The sequence below is a fragment of the Mirounga angustirostris genome, unplaced genomic scaffold (genome assembly GCF_029215605.1).
Source record: "Mirounga angustirostris isolate CCGP_5_RB_7025 unplaced genomic scaffold, mMirAng1.0.hap1 SCAF_6, whole genome shotgun sequence".
Classification (NCBI taxonomy): domain Eukaryota; kingdom Metazoa; phylum Chordata; class Mammalia; order Carnivora; family Phocidae; genus Mirounga; species Mirounga angustirostris.
The window spans coordinates 25,538,803-25,558,170 of NW_026991714.1; the positions used below are offsets into that span (position 1 = coordinate 25,538,803).

At 54.5% G+C, this 19,368-nt stretch overlaps 1 protein-coding gene across 18 annotated transcripts in view; it reads right to left on the minus strand.

Annotated features, from left to right (window-relative positions):
• NFASC (neurofascin) overlaps positions 1-19,368 on the minus strand; it is a 181,561-nt gene that overhangs the window by 13,073 nt on the left and 149,120 nt on the right. For 7 of the 18 annotated variants that reach the window (XM_054507929.2, XM_064593938.1, XM_064593937.1 and 4 more), the window contains 5 exons: positions 18,214-18,387; positions 15,740-15,754; positions 10,319-10,519; positions 6,663-6,779; positions 5,241-5,393 (listed from right to left, as the gene is read on the minus strand). The exons of 1 other annotated variant lie outside the window; for it this stretch is intronic. In XM_054507929.2, the coding sequence (XP_054363904.2) occupies positions 5,241-5,393; positions 6,663-6,779; positions 10,319-10,519; positions 15,740-15,754; positions 18,214-18,387 (660 nt within the window). The remainder of the gene's footprint in view (positions 1-5,240; positions 5,394-6,662; positions 6,780-10,318; positions 10,520-15,739; positions 15,755-18,213; positions 18,388-19,368) is intronic. 10 more of the 18 variants (XM_064593951.1, XM_064593949.1, XM_064593946.1 and 7 more) reach the window with 4 other exon arrangements.

The following is a 19,368-nucleotide window of genomic DNA, read 5'->3' on the forward strand; positions in this document are numbered from 1 at the left end:
CCCACGGCCCTACCTCAGGCCTTTACATGTGCAGCTCTTCCTTCAGATGGCTGCCTCAGTCAACATCCCGCCCCCCTCCCCAGACCTTCTCAGCTAAAGCCAAAGCCCTCTCCCCCAACCAGCCACCCTCTGAGGGCTCTCATTCCCCTTTCTCCTAGCACTCATTCTCGGCCGGAAGCTGGAAGGCTTTATCATCCCCATTTTACAGATGAGATAACTGAGGCACAGAGAGTTTATGTGATTTGCTCAAGGTCACAGAGCTGGTAAGCTATGTGCACCTCAACTGGACCTCTGCTGCTGCCTTGCAATCCCTCCGCTCCCCTCTACCTGACCCCCAAACTGTTGCTCCCTCTCATGCTGCTCCACGCCATCCTTTCCCCATGCCGGTAACATCAGTGTGACCGCTGAAACCTCACAGCCTCCACAGCTGTCCCTGCCTCCAGAGCAGTGGTAGCAGCTCGCTGCTCCTAGGGGGGCTCAGTCCTAGAAGGATCTCACACCCTCCAGAGTCTTCCTCTTTGCTTTCTCCTCCCTCCTGCTATTAAACACATTGAAGCTTCCTGGATCTTAAAATAAAAACCCTGGAGGAACCCACCAGACTTTTCAGCTCTAGCTCAGGCACTGTCCTTTTCTAGGTAAACTCCTTCATCTTCCATGGTCTCCGGGTCCCATTAGCTCCTTCCTCCAATCCCGTCAGGCCAACCTCAAGCCTCTCTCTACTCAGCAACTACCACCATGGAGTGGGTCTTTCCCAAACATGCCTCTACCTCCTTGGCTCCTACCTTCCCCTGTCCTCCAGGCCTGACTTTCCAACCGGCAATCCCTTTACTCATCTCGCATTGTCCCTCCAGCCACGTCCGCAGCTGTAAGCCCAGTGTTCCCAGCCAACATCCTAACATCTCCTTGGATGGTCCATCTGCTTGAAATTCAACCCATGTCTTCCTGCCCCTCGATGCTCTCCACTCCCGCCAGTGGCTTCCCCATTCCTGCCATCCCTAAGGCTTATCCTTTCTCCTTCCAGTGTCCTTCATATTTGCCCCATTGCTCCAGGCTAGAGGGGTCCCCTCCTCACCCCGGGTCTATCAGGTCCCAAGGATACAATGGCACATCATGTCAATATGCTCTCAGGACACCTCCCATCATGCCTGGCCTTCCAGGTGCTCTGCGCGTCCCCTCCCTGCAGCTCCCCTCTCCCCCGTGGCCAAGAGAGCCTGGCCTGCCACCCTTCTTGCTCTCCACCTCCACACTCCACTCCTCCTTCCTGAATCTCCCACTCCTCCAGCTCACACCAATCTCAGAAGTCCGATTTTACCCGTTTACTCCGTGAAATGTAACATTCAATCGCTCTGTTTCCTGGGTCTGGATTTTTAATACTATTAAAGGCTTGAGAACAGGGGAGTCTTTGGGCCCCCTAGTGCTTAGTACGATGCTGGTCACATAGCAAGCAGGCAGTGACTACTTATTAAAGATCAGTTTAATCCTAATTCAATATGGTTAATTTGGGATACTTGCTGGAGTCACAGGGAGATTGGCTTGACCATGCGCCACAACTTGAGTTTGGATGGTGGTTCCCACCTTCTGCAGAACAGTTTGTTTTCTCCACTACCATCTTCCTGATGCTTGTTCTGATATGTCCTGACAAGCCATCTCCCCGAGACTCCCTTTCTCTTGGGACAGGAAGTCACAACCCCAGGGAGAGTGGCCATATGGGCAATCCGGAAAATGAATGTAGCTCTCCATTCCTGACAGCACCTGAAGCTCAGATGTTACCTTCAGTCCTTACCAAAAAGGCTCAAAGAATGTTCTGGACCCAGAAGGCTGTTCAAATCCAAGTGGGTTTTGTAACTACGTGTGGTGCTGGTTGTTAACTAAACTTCTCATGGCCATGGCTTTGCGATATATACATATATCAAATCATTATGTTGTACACCTGAAACTAATACAATGTTGTATGTCAATGATATGTCAATAAAAACCAAAACCTAAACCCAAACCAGGTGGGATCTGGGGTGAGGTGAGCCCAACCATACTCCAACAAAATGACTTAGTTTCTCAAGAACCAAAAGCAATTTGGGACAAGATGATCTCACTCACAACGTGACCCGACAGAGTGGACTCTGAGAGGCGGAAGGCCTTGCAGTGAGGCTTAAGCGCATTACATTTGTCTGCCAACATCATTCTTAATCGATCTGCTCAACATGTTTCAAGATTCCTGATGGAGACAGTAATGACAACATTCAAAGACTGGGGGGCATTTACACTCGCCACCTTCCACTGGAATGGGGAGCAGAACAGCACCCGCTCCTCCGGCCCACAAGGCCTGGCAAACTCAGGTCCAAATGCCTCTTACTCCCGACCAGAGGCCATATTTTGTGTGCCTCCCACACACCACAGCCTGCAACACTGCTCAGAAATGGGCCATTCATGTGCAAGGCAGGCAGTTCTCATGACTCAAAGGCCAGTTACTCAAAGTCCGCAGGAGAATTACATTTCAGAAATAAGGGTAGATGAACACGCAGAACAGGGGTGGACTTCCTTCAGATGCATTTGGGCTTAGCTGCTCTTAGAGGCACCATCTGACGCCTCTGCATCACCACCGTGCCCCATGGTGGGATTCTTCCAAAACCGACAGAGGCTGACTACGGGGAGGTCCCCTAATGTCCCTCCTCCCGCTTTCCTGAGGTCTGAGGCAGTTTGCAGTCTGTCCTGTTGGTCCACCGTCAGCACCTCCCTGCTGCTGCCTGGCCCCATCCCGCCCACCCCAGGACAGAAGAGCTGGCGAGCCTCTGGAGTCCAGAGTTATGTGTTTGTGGCCCCTTTGGGTCTCTTTGCCTTCAAAAGCTTCAAAGAGGTGATTAACTTTCCATGTGGGATCTTCCCGCTGAGGGTCAGGGAGCTGGTTAGCGTTCCTAGCGGTTTTCTTCCATATCCCCCCTGAACCACTGCCGCATGTTTGAGTCTGTGGACTAAAGTGATGGCCTGTGGTCACCTAAATGACCTCTGGGTTGGACCCAGAGATGCTCATAAACTCTTGCTGTGATGAGGCTCTGGGACCTAGGGGATCTTGTGAACTTGGCTCGGGAGTCTACCCACAGGATACACAGCGTGCATTTTCAAAGAATCCAGAAACACACAAATTTCAGAAAGTGAAAATATTTCCTTTCCCTCTGTGGTTTGCACATAGTAATTTCTAGCCAGCCAGCGACGTCAATGAGCAATATGTACTCAGGGCTAGGGTTGCAAACCTGCTCACCCCAGCTTGCACGGAGAGGAATCTGGGAAAACTCACTCACTCTGAAAGCAATCTATCAGGAAGAGTATCTCCAGAACAACCACAGGAAAAGAGAAAAGGACACTGAGTCAATGTTCAGACGTGTATTATCAGTCGTCTTATTTTTCTTTTCTTTTTTTTTCCCCCTGTACCTCATGTTTTATATGGGGAAGCAGATTGGGATGTCCCCGAGGGCAGGGCCTGGTCCTTTCCTCTCTGGCTCTTTCTCCGCACCCCTCACTCACAGCCCCAGGACTTAGCGCTGGGAGAAGTCAAATTCTGGAAGCAGGCTGCCCTGGCTTTTGTAGCATTCCCTAGGAGGGGGCTCTAGCCTGGGATCTTATCTGTGCTTCCTGCCTCTGTGCTGGACTCAGGTTGATAATGAAGCAAACTCAAATGCACGCACCGATAAGCAACAGCTTGGGATCCTGACTGGGTCAGAGTCCAGCCACCTGCTCTGCTCGATCAACTGTCCAGTTCCTTGCCTGGCTCCCACGCTGGCCAGGCCACTTGCTCAGATGTCTTGCCTGAGTTGGCTGGGCTGGCCTCAAGCAGGCAGCTGGCCTCTCAGACTCCCTGCGTCTCGACAGCCTGGGCATGGGCAGTAGAAGTGGAGGCACGGGGCGAGGACAGGACGTCCAGACAGGAGGGACCAGGCCAGAAGGGGTGGAGTGAGACATTTATACGGATGGGTAGTGACTCTTAAGGTGCAGCCTACCAGGATGAGCCTGGCCAGGCACAGGAAGAGCGATGAATATTTCAGTCAACATTCAGAATGCCATATAAATCATCGTGTGGTTTTTTTCTCTGTGCGTGTGTCTACTAACCCGCATCTGATCAGGACATCCTGGGGGCAGGGACTGGTCCTTTTCTCTCTCTGGCTCTTTCCCCAACACTCGCCCTTGGCCCCAGGGCTTAGCATGGCCACCTGCCTGGCCGACTGTGAAGACACACACGAACACATGAGCAGGTGCCTTCAAGTCTCCAAGCTGCCTGCCCAACCTGACCTTCTCCCGTTTCCGGAGCCCCTGCTGGCCTATTCCTTTGGCACGCTGAGGCTGCTTCTCTACCGACAGCTGAAGTCCCTTTCGAGCCAGAACGCTGCTCCTACTGGAGAGCTTCCTCCTCTCCCCAACTCGATGAAGATCAACTACTTTGAAACCATGGCAAACTTGGGATAAAAATTAAGCCAAGGGGTGCCTGGGTGGCTCAGTTGGTTGGGCGACTGCCTTCGGCTCGGGTCATGACCCTGGCGTCCTGGGATCGAGTCCCTCATCGGGCTTCCTGCTCGGCGGGGAGTCTGCTTCTCCCTCTGACCCTCCCCCCTCTCATGTGCTCTCTCTCATTCTCTCTCTCTCAAATAAATAAATAAAAAATCTTAAGACTACCAACATTTAAAAAAAAAAAATTAAGCCAAAAGAAAGCCCCCAACAACTCATGTCACACACTTTGGAATTTTTTTAACAGATGACAGTGACAAGGCAGGGATATACATGCCGATGCTGGGAAGATTTCTAGGTCGAGACCCTTGGATGGCCCTATCTCTTAATGCCACGTGAGGAAGCAAGGTCCTGTGCACACGGGGCAGGCTGCCCTGCGCTCCTCCAGCCCCCAGACCCACACACAGGGCCCAAGTTTGCACCTGTGCCAAGCCCTTTTGTTTTAAGCACAGCGAGGAGGAGGGCCAGGCGCCTCCTCCGTCCTCAGCCTACAATCCTATTGCCTTCGAACTCCCCACGCACGCCTCGGGGTCGGAAGGGCGCTTCCTCGCCACGGTGCATGCACTCTGGCTCCTCTTGGCTTCCTGGGGGCTGTGGACTGACGTATAATAAGAGCCGAGACACGCCATGCAAGGTGGGGAATGGGTGGGATGAGTCTCCTTTCACAGGAGGAGAGACAAGCAGGAAGCTGAGAATGGAATGAAAGGCCCCATGCTTGCAGGGGGTGGCCAGGCCGGACCCCCTCTCACCTGTACTGGTCATAAAGGTGATGATGGTACTGCTGATGCCCTCGTTGTCCCGGGAATAAACGCGCAACGTGTATGTCATCCCGGGATAGAGGTCTGTCAGCTGTACAGACTGGGCCTGGGCCTTAACAGGGACAGTTTTTCTCGTATGGTTGCCTGGGGAACAGAAACCTCAGTCAGCCTAGGGCCAGGCACGAGGAGCTGGAGAGGCAGTGCTTAGGTTCCTGGTCACCGGTCAAGGGCAGATGCATGGGGGCAGGGCCAGGCCGCCGCGCAGACCAGGAGGTCACTGGACAGCTCCACCAGCCCCTCCATGCGGTGCCGGCTCTCCCACACAGCAGCCTTCCCGCCAAGGGCGCTCCTCTCTCTCCCCAAGCTTTCTTTCCTCACTACAGTCTTAAACACTAAACACTATGACCTACTTCCTGGGTGGGAGCTTTCCCGGTGAGGGTCTGAGAGCCACTCAGCATCCCTCCTGGTGAATGGAGGTGAGGCAGGACTCCACTTCTTGGCTCTCACTCCTGGTTTCACCTGTCTTTTCTCGCTGTGTGGAGGATTCACACATCAGGAGAGGCCAGAACCCTGGCATCTGGGGTACGGGGTACAGGTGGCTGCAGGAAGCTGCAATAGCAAGGACCAAAATCGGGGTGCCGATTCTATGGATGTGAACCCCTCCAGCCACAGAGGACTGACAGTCGGCTTTGCTCTTTCCTTACAGATCTTCGGGGAGCTCACCCAGGCGGATCTCCTGGCTGGGTGAGCTGGTTTCATTCATTGCTAAGGATAACACCATAGTGGGTCTGAATCTTCAGGGGCAGGGCCCTTCCCTCAAAGAAGGCAGATATCTTGACCACACTCTACAGTCTGATAAATATGTACCCTTGATCCTAAGATCCAATAGTGAACAGCTCAGCTCTAGCCACCCGCTCTCTGCGACAAAGTGGCCCCGGTCAGTGCCTTGGATGGGAGGCCACTGGTATTCCTCTGTGAGCAAAGCGCAGCTATACTCAAAAAGTCTGAACTGGCCTAGCCTGCCTAGTGGAGACACCAGAAACATGGATTGTGAGTTAAGGAAATCCAGGCAGAAGTGAGGTTTGGCTCATGGCTGGGGGGCGGGGAGTGGTGGTGCTTTCAGAACCCTCATCCTGGGCAGGAAGCAGACGCAGGGCCCCATAACCCAGGTCCTCCCCAGCACATGCAACCCTAGACCTCCACTAATAGCTTCAGAAGCCCTCTTCCTTCTCTCTCAGCTGCTCTTCCCACCCCACTGCCGCCGGAGCGCGTATCGATTTCATTAAGTCATAATTAAGCCGGGCTAACAGGCCCCTCGGAGCCTGGGGGAGTTCGCAGGATCTCTCTAATGGCATCTACACTACCCGCCGCAGCTGCTGCCACCGCCCCCCCCCACCGCTCAGCAATGCTTACTGTCGGTGTACTCAACCACAAAGTCAGTTCCGGGCCCGAAATTGTGCTTCCAGGTGATGTTGGCCCATTTACTGTTGGGGAGCACCGTGACGTTCCATATGGACTGCCTGTCGGGGGCTGGTGGGCAGGTTAGAAGAGGGGTTAGTGGTGAGGAGGGAGGCAGCTCTAGAGACACACACACGTGCACACACACATATATATACACGTGCGCAGCTCAGAAAGGGAGGACTCAGAAGAGGCTGTGCACAGGGCCCGACAGAGCTCCAGGCTGCAGCCTCGGTGGCCAGGCCAGAGGTCGCCACCCAGGTACGAGCGGATGCAGTCAGGAGGACCTGTGAGTGCGGGAGAGCTGGAGACGGTCTGTGTGTCCACACAGGTAGGGGCAGGAACGAAAGAGTGGGTTTCGACCTATGCCACCGGGGGCTCGAACCTGGGCTCTTTCCCTTTTTAGATCCCTTGTCATGGATCGGAATGGGGCGGCGGAAGGAACCCGGAGAAAGCCCCGTTGGCCAGCATACAGACCGAGGGCGAGAGATGTGCCAGCCTCGTTCCCTTCAACCACAGACGTTCTACAGGAAGGAGAGAGGGATCTTCCAAAGGCCCTCGAGAGTCGTGATGTGTAGAAAGGGCGGGACCAAACGTTGGAGAGCTTTACGGGGCTCCTGACACTGGAGGAGAACAGTAACCCAGACGGGTGTCTCTGGAGTCCCTGTGGTCCTTCTTGGTCAGCAAGATCTTGGATTATGTGGAACATGGCCTTGGACTCTCTGAGGGGACTTGGGGTCTACAGCCCCAGGGTCCCAAGTAGAGAGGAGAGGTATGAACCCCTCATCTCCCTCTCCTGGGCTAGGTGGGACCCAAAGAAGGTAACTCCTTCTTGACCCCCTACCCTCGAAGGTTCAGACACCAGAAGAATCCAGTTCTTTTGGCTTCTCAGCACTAAATTGTCTTTGAGGCTTGATCTCCATGTAATACGGAAGACATTAATTATCTAGTGCCTACGAGCTGGGAGCTACTTTATCAAAGCCACGGCACTGTCTGAAACCATAGCCTGTGGACAGGAGAGTGGCACTAATCTTCAAACGTAATCATTTTTCACGAGTCCCAGCAGTCTGATTACCCCATTTCCCAGCAAAGATTTAATAGTGGAGTACTAGCATGAAGCCTTATATTTCAAAGACTTTACAAGTGTGGCTCCTGTATATTTTATTAGCATTCAAGGGGGCACTGTCACCAACTCACTTGTCAAAAATAAATGAATAGAGTACGTTGGTGATGCATTTATTCATTATCTATTTGACATGTGACTGAGTCTGCAGGGCTGGGAGGTGATAAAAGATCTCCTGGTCTTCACTTCAAAGAAGTGCCTTCTCTACTACAACCTTGTCAGTTGCCGGTTGCCCCAGGTGAATATGATTCATGTTAGGTGAGGGGCCAAGAAAGAGACTCCACTGATGGCGCCATGGGGCATTCTCTGTGGGAAGGGCAGAACACAGGCTTCTTTACTTATCTGCCTGGGGTCTCCATTGTACTGGTGGCTTTTAGCCACCCCAAATCCCAGCTCCTTGGAATCTCATGGTTCTTGCGAGTGGGAATGAACTAGGAGAACTCATGATTTGGGAACTTGAGCTTCTTCCTCCTCAGCTCTGGGGCCTGGAAATAGCCAGAGAATTTGGGTTTAAACAGTTTGGCCACCAATACAATACTGCCCCAAATCTGACGGTCTCAAAGGTAGTGGAGATTGGGGCACTGCTAGAAAAGGTGAAGTGATGGGGAAGCAAAAGACTTAGAGGTGAGAGCTGGGGGAAGGCAGTGCCATGTACAGAGACCTAGATATCGACCGCTAAAGAAAATGTTCAAAGAGAAAGACCAGGAAGGAGGGCTATCAATTGCTATAAAGAACAGAAAGTGTGAGAGGAAGTATGGATTGTTCTGCCGAGTCCTGGAATGGGAGAATTAGGGGTTATCCCTTGAAATCTGAAAGAAACAAGTTAAGGACAAATAAAAAGTCCCATTTCACCCTGAAAAAAGTAAACTTAGGAAATGTGGTCCTAAGGCATAAGACATGATAAAGATGAACGATCATTTAAAAAATCATGGATGACAGAGCCACTCTGCTGCATTAAGGGAAGTGAGGACGTTTGAGGGGTGTCCCCAGGCTCCAAGGATAAGTTCAGGGGCACGGGCAGGTCCTCCATGGTATCTTGGGCAGTTAGAAGTTGCACGTGAGAGTCCATGGGGTTAGTCCTATGTGGCAGCAAAGCCGACCTCTCCAGAGGGCAAGTAACTCTGCTGGGGAGCAAGATCCAGTCCCTTCTTCATCCTTTGTGCATCTCCTCTGTGACCTCACAGCATTCATGGGGACACAGAGCCCTGTTATAAGGTAAAGATGCCTCCCTGTGGCCCCAAAGAACACCCATCACCAAACTACTGGTGGCAGCTTCTAATAGCCTGCCAGGCTTCCTCCTCAGCCAACGTCTTCCTAAAGCCCATATTGTTTAAATTCTAGATATTGTATCTTTAAAGCAAATCGGTGTTTTCAAGGCTTGAAGAACATGGTGTCAGTTATGTGTCCCCTTAGGGCTCATGTATCTCCATGTAACTGAATTCAAGATGATACTCACATGTGCATCAAGCCTCCATCCTCACTGAGGTGCTGAGAAGTGAGGCCCCGGAAGGTAAAGGGACTTGCCCAGGACACAGTGGGGGCCTACCACCCTACAGCTGCCGGCGGAGGGTTCTGGGTGCTTCCTGCCTGCCCTGTCAGCTGCATCATGCTGACTCTACAGCTGGCCTGTGGGCTCTGCAAGCTAGAGGCCCTCCCCTGGATGGTAATGAAAGAGTGTTTGATGCTTGGTTCTTAGAAGTATGGCTGGATTCCTGAGGGGTTGTCCTCATGCTGGAAGAACCGAGCTTCCCGGCCTGGCTGCAGAATGGAGGAACAGCACATTTTGTGGGCTTAGCAGGCCAGCCTAGAATCATTTCTTACCAGGGGCCCCGAGAAAGGCTGTGATTCTCCCTCCATGTGTGCATCTGGGGGTGTGGGGAATGCAAATGGGAAGAGGGACAGAGCACCCTCCAGCATTATGGGTCTCCCTAGCAATGCTCTTTCCTGGAAGCTCTTCTTTAAAAAAAAGGGGGAGGGCTGTAAATGTGCTTTGTTGGGAGAGGGGTGAGGGAAGAGCAGGGCTCTGGGAACAGAGCTGCCCGGCGGGGCCGACCACTCCCCTCTCCTCTATGTTGCAGGGCTGGAAGTGACATGGCCAGGGCGGGAAGCCCTCTCAGGCCAACTATCCAGGGTCAGGCCCCTGCCCTTGCCCACGCTCTCTCCCTTCCGGAGTGCTCAGCCCCGAGCCGCTGCTCCGCATGGAGGTGGAGGCAGCCCTCCCATCCGGGACCCAGGGGTCCTGCCTGAGGAGGGTGGGCCTCTGTCATCAAGGATCTGAGGCTAGAGCACGGCTGTGGAGCCATTGAGGGCCACCCAAGGTGGAGAGCGCCTAGGGGGTGCTCTGTGCCCCCAGGCTCCCAGACTGAGAATCCCTGTGCGCTCTCCAGGTAGAAACAACGGGAGGTGTCGGCCAACGGCACCCCAGACCCGCCCTCGTACGCGGGGGGCCTCCGGCGGAGGGACGGGGCGCAGGGACAGTGGGCAGTACCGGATTCGGGCATCTTAGTCCCGGAGGTGGTGGTGGGAGGCCTCTCCGTGGTGGTGGCGGCAGTGGTTGTAGTCGTGGCGACGGTAGTGGTGGCCACGGTGGTAGGTGAGACACTTGGGATGGTGGGGACTGTTGTGGCTTCGGTGGTGGCAGCGGGGGCGCCTGTGGCACCCACTGTGGTCGGGGGCGACGTGGGAGGAGCTGGGAGGGAAATGTAAAACAGCCGCGTCCGGTCGGTCCGGGCGTCCCCCAGCCTGGACTCGCGGCCCCACGTGCAAGGCAGGCAGCCCCGGGGAGGCGATGGGGCTCAGGGACCAGAAGCCTCCCCCAGCGTGACGGACCGGGTCGGACGGGTCACAGTGAGAGAACACAGCCATGGGCCAGGAAGAGAATGAAGCCCTGTGTGTGTTTCATTTTCTTCTCATGGTCTGTGTGGCTCGAAGCACCCAGCATGCACCCCGCCCAGAGTGAGGATGAGGATGGGGAAGGACCCACCCCGAATCGCTCAGGCCCCAGGGACGGCATGGGGTCCCCGACCAGCACCACCCAGACACAGGCCAGTTAGCAGCGCCTGGGTCTGGCCCTGGAGCTCCCGCCTTGGAGGGGGGCAGGTGGTGGCTGTGTCCTGCAGGAGCACTGGAGAGACTCCCATTCCCAGCCATTCCCTCCAAAAGTACCCTTTCTCACAGCTGTTTGAGTTCTAGCACCCCCAAACCCAACGACAGAGCGAGAAGAGTCCCCACTCTGTGGGTCAGCCTCCCAGAGGGGTCTGTGTCTCCTGTCTCACTGTCTGCCCGTCCCCAGGCTCTCATCTCTTGTCCATGGCCCTGCCTCTCCTCCCTTCTTCCCTGCCCGGTGATGCTCCTTCCTGCAATTACCCCACTCCACCCTAACTCCTCTCTTCCGAGGACATCTGGGCTCCAGGAGCCCCAAGTCCTTTCCCTTCACGTTAAGACGTTGGATGGGCACTCATGCAGTCACAGCGTACTCTGTGCTCGGTAGCTGGAGAAATCCCAGGACGCAAGTGACACACATTTGTGGGCCTTTTTGTTGCATAAGTCTTCAGGGAGATTCGTTAAAATCTGTGCCCTCTCTCACATTCTCGTCTCCCACCCAAAGCTACCCGGGGTGTCAGTCAGCCCTGCGGGGCTAAGTCTATCCATGTGACACTGTCCCCACAGGCCCGATTTCCTTCTACAAAAGGGTCGTGGAAGCTAACCGAGGGTGGCCCTACTACTCTCTAGTTCCATTATTACCAAAAGCCGAGAGGATGAGAAAGATGGGGGCAAATCTGAGAGAGGCAGAGCCCCTCTTCCCTTGCCATCTCCTGTCATCTGATCATGGTCCACTTTATGGGGCAGAAGGCAGGGACGTTAAGACATAAGAAGATACTTGTAAACCCCTGAGGAATAGCCACATCCCAGCCCCATCTCAAAGCTCCAGAAGTTTAGGAAGATAAGATCCCCACCGCCCAGAAGGGGGCCAGGGCAGGGAGGGAGCCAGAGAGCTTTCTCAGGGGGGGAATGAAGAGATCCGAGGCCTTTTCAGTAAGAGCCTGACCAACAAAGTCCCTTTCATTCCCCTGGGTCTCCAATATTACAAGTCCCCACAGAGAAGGAGGGAGTGTTCTGGGATCCCAGCCACTTCCCTAGTTGCAAGATCAGAGGCGGTACTAGACCCTGAGGGTGCTGACCACAGAAGTCACACTGGGTAGCCAGCTATGTCCCACGCATTCCAAACATTCCTACGCAGGGTCAAAGCAGACCGCGCTCTAGTCCCTATGCCCCAGTCAATGCAGACATCAGGAAGGTGTGGGGTGGGGACAACTCTCCCTGTCAAAGTCACTGTTCAAGGATGTATTAGTCCAAGGTGGCCCCAGGCCTGGAAAGCCCAGTGCTACAAAAGCTCCACACGAGGGAATCCACCTATCCCATTCACCAAGACAGACAGACAAACACACAGAAAAGCCAGAGAGACCCACAGGGCAAAGGTCAGCTCTCTCCCAGGCCTGGCCCCTTGCAGCTCCCTTGGCCACGGACACACATGGGCTTTTCCCATGCTGCTCTGTGCTGCAGGAAGGACTCTGGAGAGGCTACCTGTGGGCAGGACCTGCTCTGACTTGGCTCCTTAACAATGGTGTATTTTCTAATCATTTCTGGCAAGTCCAATGTTCACAGGGCCCTCCTTTTCTAAGACTATTTAAAAGGCATCATCAAAAAGCTTTGGGGGGGGGGGGAGACTCTTTTTGAGTTAAAACCATCCCGCTCTGTGTAGTGCACACCTGGGCAGTGGTGTTACATTTCGTGGGCCCCCAGAATCAGTGGCATTTCCCCCCAAAGCTATACACGCTCTCACATGCCCCTTGGTTCTCGTAAAGCAGAGACGCACACACTGCACTCCCACAGGCCCACAGCTAGGCTCACACACACTTCCCTGCGCATTCCAGCAAGCAGCCCTGGGAACAGAGATGCTAAGAGAGGCTAGGTCAGGGTGACTTACTGTACTTACAGTAAGAGGGGAACAGGAGGCAAGGAGTGGCTTCCCAAGTGTCCTCCCATTGGAGTCACTGTGGAGCTGGCAGCCTCAGCTGGCTGAGGTCACAGATGGAAAACCAATGCTCTCTCTGACCCACTCATTAGCTGTGTCTGTTGTCCCATGGCTGGACAGGGCAAGAGAGACAGGGAGGGCAGAGGCGAGACGGAAAAGCTCTGAGTCAGGGGAGTGAGTTGTTGGAGGCTCACGTAGGCGAGAGGGGAAGGCAGGTTTCCATGGGGAAACTGTCCGGTGCTCAGGTCAAAGGGGACCCAGAGGATTTCATCCCCTGGGGCGGGGTTTGGGTAGAGGACAGAAGGGGACAAAGGGCTTAGAGACAGAGAGGCCCACAGGCTGGACAGGCACGTCGCTGAGCTCGGATGTCATCTCCAATTGAAGCAGGAATTATGGGCTGGAGAACCACCCTGGTCAATGATCGATGGAGAGCACCAGCCTGGCAACTGAGAGGAAGCCGGGGGTGCGGGGGTGCGGGGGTGGGGGTGGGGCAGGGTGGGCCTAGAGCTGGAAGCACCTACCCAAGAGCCATGTCAGCCTAATGGGTTACCTCATGCACAATGAAAGGCACCCCAGCCGTGGCTGAGGGTTTGCCACCAGAGTTTCGGGGAACACCACAGAAGAGATGGAGAAAATTGAGGAGAGAGGACTTGTCTTATTCATCTTCCTGACCCCAGAACTTGCCACGGAGCTGCCCAGCAAACATGTGCCGATCTGAGTCACAGAGGAGGCCAGCAGTTTCCAGACATTCCAAGGTGGAAGGTTCAGTCCAAAAATGGCCACATGGCGCATGGACTACCCTGGCCAAACCACAGATGGCCAGGCCAGATGGGCAGCCATCCTGAGAGGCTACAGACACGGGTGTGCGAGAGGGATTATTTTCAGCGGGTTAAATGTGAACAGAGTAGTGTGGGGAAAAAACACCCAGGCTCGGGGAAGAGGAGAGGGAAGGGAGCAGTGGGCTGGACAACAGACCCACATCAGAAATGTCGGACCTGGGCTCCATTGCTTGGCACCTGCAGATTGTGCAGAAGGTTCTAGAGCATTTACAGCTGAGAAGAGCCGAAGCCACGAGCACATCTCATTTACAAAGACGTACACCGTACCTCTACCACCATGTCACAGGGAAGCTGGCGCCAAGGAAGCACATTTGATGGAGGGTCAGAGACCGTGCACGCATGGTCATGCCATGATGGGCCTGGATCTTTTCTAAATGGGCGGCAGAAGGTGGGGGGTTTGGAATGATCACCTCCCCCTCGCAGGTGCCACTCATGAGAGGGGCAGCCCAGGCAGGCTCAGATGCTCGCTGAGCAAGGCAGACTCCCTGCTACCCGACCCACCTGCCTTGGGTCCCAGGGTGCCAGAAAGGGGGAGGCAGGCTGGGAGCTGCTTGACCAATGAACTTCCGGAGGATTCTCTTGGTGTCCTGTATCTCTACCTTCTATGTTTACTAAGCCTGCTTAGGCTACCCTGAGCACCTGCTAGAATAGTTCCAGAAGAAACCCTCGTGCCAAGTTGCATCGGAAAGCCAGGGCAGCCCCCAGAGTACAAGGATGGCTTTCTCCACGGTTCCCAGGCCCAGGACATCTCTCTACCTCATATGCCAGCGGAGGTATTCGGGCCCTGTGGGGAGGCACTGGGACCCACCAGCCTGGGTGATGATGTGGAGGGGGGATGGAGAGCTGGAGGGGTGGGGACAGGGAAGGATGATGACTGTGCACCACCCACAGATCTGGCAACACAAACACAAATTGAAGGAAGCAGGGTGTGCAACAGAAATAGAATCAACCTAAAATGGGGGTAGGAGGAAACCAGATCAGGCAGTTATCTTCATAAGCCAATCCCCCGGTTCCTCACCTGCTTCTCAGTCCTCCCTGCTGCCTAGAGCTTCAGGAGGCTCTAGTGATCCCCTGCCCCCTAGCCTTTGCTCTGCCAGGGTGCGCCTTGCCCTCAGCGTCAGAGGAGGACAGGGGAAGGAGCCCTGGGGTTCCCTGCATAGCACCTCCAGCTTGAGGATAGGCCTCCTGCGGTGACACACCCTTTGGTGTCCTCAAACCCACAACATGAGGGCTTGAGAGGACTGTGATCAGCAGGCCATTTCCTAAGCCGGGACCTGTCCACCCACTCCTCACTTCTGCTATGCATTTACCTCCCAGACCCCGAGAGTGGAGGCTGTTCATGCTGAAGACTCTGAGGAGCTGCGTTTCTAAGGGGCGAGGGAACAATCAGCCCATGGTGCCCACTAAGACTCCAGGTCCTGGAGCACCTGGCCCTATCCAAGGACAAGATCACTCACGGTCACTGACCAGAACCCATGGTAGATGGCAGAGCTGGTGCTGGGCCCCCATGCAGCATGCATGGTCAACATGCACAGTGTTGCACAGTGTGCTCACCCATAGGTCACCCTTTCAGGGGATGGCAGCCTGACCAGAAGACAGGAGCAGCTGCCTCCACTCACGGTACAGGATTCCTTCAAGGGACATGGCCGGCCACCCAAGGGCTGCAGACCCTCATCTCTCCGAGATGTCAAAACTAGGCAAGGGCCCAGGTCAGTCCGGGGAAGGAATCACTCAGCTTCCAAGAAAGCTGCAGGTGCAGAGGCTAGGTCTGGAGCCCATGTGTGTGGGGGGGCCCCTCCTAAGCCATCCGAGGGGGGCCAAGAGTATGTGAAGGGAAGAGGGGGAGGGTTTGAGCTCCTCTGGTCCCGTCCTCCGCATACATCCCTCTTGACAGTCTGGCTTCCCAACCCCTGAAAGGGTAAGTCTGGAGCATGCTTTCATCCCAAGCTTCTCCCTCCTTCTCCACCCTGGCTGGGCTGGGCTCCACCTGCATTGTCCCATGCCATGCCCATTACCTCTGCTGCTGGTACGGTACCTGCAGTTGGAGTAGCTTCAGAACACAGCGCCCAAGATGGCCAGAGAGAGGGAGAAAGGATGAGAGAGGGAAGACAAAACAGAACACAGGTGAAACCACAGGACAAGCAAGCAGAGAAGCGTCTGGCTCAAACCTGACCCAGACAGGGTGGCCAGGTGCTGGCTACTGCCCCGAGGATGCTGACTGGTGTCCAGGGTTCGTGGTCAACTCCATGGGGGATCTGGTATGTTCCTACAGAAAATTTTCCACCCGGATCTCGGAGACCTTTCTAATACACTCTGATTCTACCTCCACTCAAAGACTATCATCTAAGGGGTGGCCATAGGGACGGTCTACCTAGAGTGCTTTTGTTTCCAGGTCTTTCCCCAAGAGTGTGCCCTTCCATAGCCAGGCTGATCTTTATGAGCAGGTTGGGTGACCTTTCAGGATGCCAAGAATTGAGGGCATAAGGTGTAGGTGGCATAGGAGGACATCAAGCCCAGTCAAAAGAATGGTTCCTGTATCTTTGGGGGAAGATGGTGAGTAGTGTTGGGGTGGATGGAGGAGGGGCAAGTGTATTTCGTGAATCCTCTCCCACACCATCTCGGCCTTGGAAGGCCCGGGAGCTGTCACAGATGGCAAGCCTGAGGCCCCTGCCTGGAGGGTCTGCTGCCCAGTTTTTTCCCACCAGCTGTACTCTATGAAATAAGAAACCCAGCTGTGGATTGGGAGCCCTAAAAAGAATTCCTGAATTTACTGCAAACCCCTAAATGGAGAAGAAAGTCTCCCTTTGTCCTCTTGTCCCCTAGGGCCCCAGAACGTACCCTGTGGTGGTCACCAGGGCTGGACAATGGGGTATTTGTTGATCTGATGTTCTGTATTGGGCTGGGGATGGGGAGGGACAAGAGGCTCTCTTTATGCCTCTCCTTATAGAATTAAGGAATCGGAAAGTGCACTATCCCCTGTCTGGCCAGGCTTTTGGTAAGAGGCATATTATCAGCCACTTACCCAAAGTTCCCCAGCCCTAATAAACTGCCCGAATGCCCAGGGGGGTTGATGAGCACACAAGGAGGGGAGCTTATTGTGTGGCTCACGTCTGGTTTACAAGACCAGAGAAGGAAGGACCGTTAGCCTTTCTCTAGTTTTTGCCTGTCCCCACTCCCGCCTGCCTCAGCACTGGCCTGCCGGCCCTCGGGGGCTGGGGGAGGCAGGGCTGGGGAGGGGATGCAGTGCAGCTCCGAAGCTGAGCTGGGAGCCCCGGCAGCAGGCCTGGCAGCCCCAGTGAAGGAAGCCCTGAAGCTCTCCTGGGGTGGGGAGGAGGTGCTCGGGAGGTCCAATCTGGGCCAGGGTCTGGCCATCGGACCTCAGCCTTCTGGGACAAGCACCGCACTGAGTAACCTGTTATCTGCTTCTAGAATCCCAGTTCACACTGCCTCTTCCCTTGCAGAACGGACCCCTCCTCTGCCCAGCCTCTGCCCAGCCACTGCACCTGCCTCAGCTAAACCTAACATTGCTCATGTTGAACAGCAAGGAGATACTCTTGTGGAGGTCTCCCCTTCTAGACCTTATCCCTCGTTTTGGGCGCAGCGTCCAGCACCTCATGTTGCAGGTGCTCAGGAAATGGCTGTTGAATACACCACTGCTCCTCCGAAGAGGCAGGGGGCCCCCTCCTTCGGTAGGGGGCCTGCCAATATCTAGACTTCTAAACCTGATATCCTGGAGCTTCTGGGTGCCAGCACGGGTACGAGTGGGCCTGGAGTCCCCCCTAGTGGACTTCTCAGGCAGGTGCACTCCGGTGGGGACGCTCTGTGGCTGGGAAGATGCCAGGAGCCAAGAGCTGAGCGCATTTGCTCTTGGGGAAGCTGGCTTGGTCAGTGGCTGTTTCCCAACACCCCCCTCCCCACGGCCTGACACCCCACCAGCTCAGGCTGCAATCAGGGACGACACCTCCGGCTCTGCACATGATCCTGGCAGGTAGCCTCAATCAAGGCTGCTTCCCTCCCTCCTTGGCTCCATGTGTCCTCGGGAGAAGGGGGATCCCAGAGCCCTCCTCAGGCACCCTTAGTAACCCTGCTGCCCCTCTCGATGGGCGAACGCTGCTGCAATTCTCTGAAGTTCATTAGCACGTTTACCTCGCACATGCCTTCCCTCATGTCATCTCTACTATGGACTTAGGCTCTCTTTCCTATCCCCACCACGCGCCCCAGGAGGACAGATGATAGATGTTAGGTAGCTGGGCAAGTCAAGGCAAAGTGGCGATCAGGTCTGACTGCAATCGTCTAAGAAGATCTGAGTTTTCCGGATACATCGTCAGCACCTACCTCTCAGCATAGGAGATGGGTTCTCTTGTATCCTACTGGGGGGCTGGAGGACCTGCAGCCTTATTTTCTCTCCATCCCAGAAGGCCGTCCGGCCAGAAGGCCAGGTCAGGGTGTTTCTCTAGGCATTGGAATTAGCTGGGACCTTCCACCCCCAAGGCGCTGTGATGCACCTACCTTCGTTCGGGGGTGCCGGTGACTCCTCTGTGACTGCTTCCCCAGAGCCCACCTGCGTCCTGGCACTGAGGGTAAAGCGGTAGCGCGACACGGGGTCTGCTCTTTGCACCGTGAACTTGGTCTGATTGGGAGAGAAGTTTTCCACTATCTGCTTTCCTAATTTGGTTCCATTAACTGGGGAGAGATAGGTAAGTGAAATTGAACTTCAGCAACACTGACCATGGTGGGTTATATAATCTGCAGCTGGAAGGAGAAAGCCTTCCAGTGGAGCCTGCCCCAGGACCTTAGTGACCCGGGGGATTGGAGACTGGGGTTCAAGGGCAAAGACCTGGGCAAGAACTTTCCAGCTCTTCAATGACACACCAGTGTTAAGGTTTTTTCACTGATCTCATTATCTCCAGCTCACTGCAAAGTTATGTGGCTGATTCTGAAAGATTTAGTTTATAATCCCCAGGCCTTTCCAACAAGGACAAAAGTTTTGAGGTCCTTTCTTCCTTTCAAACAGAACTAGGGCAAAACCACTAGAGCTTTTGATCATTAATGCCTCCTTCATAAAAGGCCTGTTCAGTATACCTCAAAGGGGGACAGTCAGGTCCAGAGATCATTCAGAACAGCATATAAGGACACAGTTGGCTATTAGAATCGTCAAAAACACAACACCTGGCCCTTTGAGCTTCCCAACGAGGTACAACATCGCCTACTTTAGAGGCTTTTCAAATGTAATGACATTCATGTCGCAGGGTGACACTAAGCTCTTTCGGTGAGGTCTTCCCTACCCAGGCTCCTGACCATGTCATTCTAGATACAGCCGCCTTACCATAAATGACACCTTATTTAGCGTCCCTGAGTGTTGTGTGGATTCCCTTGCATGTAGTCTACCCCATTGGATGAGGTGCAGAACTGTCTTTCCTAGACTCACTTGTACGTGTTGGAGACTCTAAGATCCTCGAGGGGCCGGGGTTGAATCCCTCATTAGATCAGAAGTTCCCTGTCTCATGAACCAACTAGAAGCTCCCTGCAGAAGGAGCTATATCAGGTGAGCAGGGGGGCTGGGTCTCACCTGCCTCCCCTAATCCTCTGGGGAACTTTCTCTGTGGCACCTCCATCATTCTGCACCCATAGGCTTTCTACCTCGATTCCTTAGTGAAATGGTGA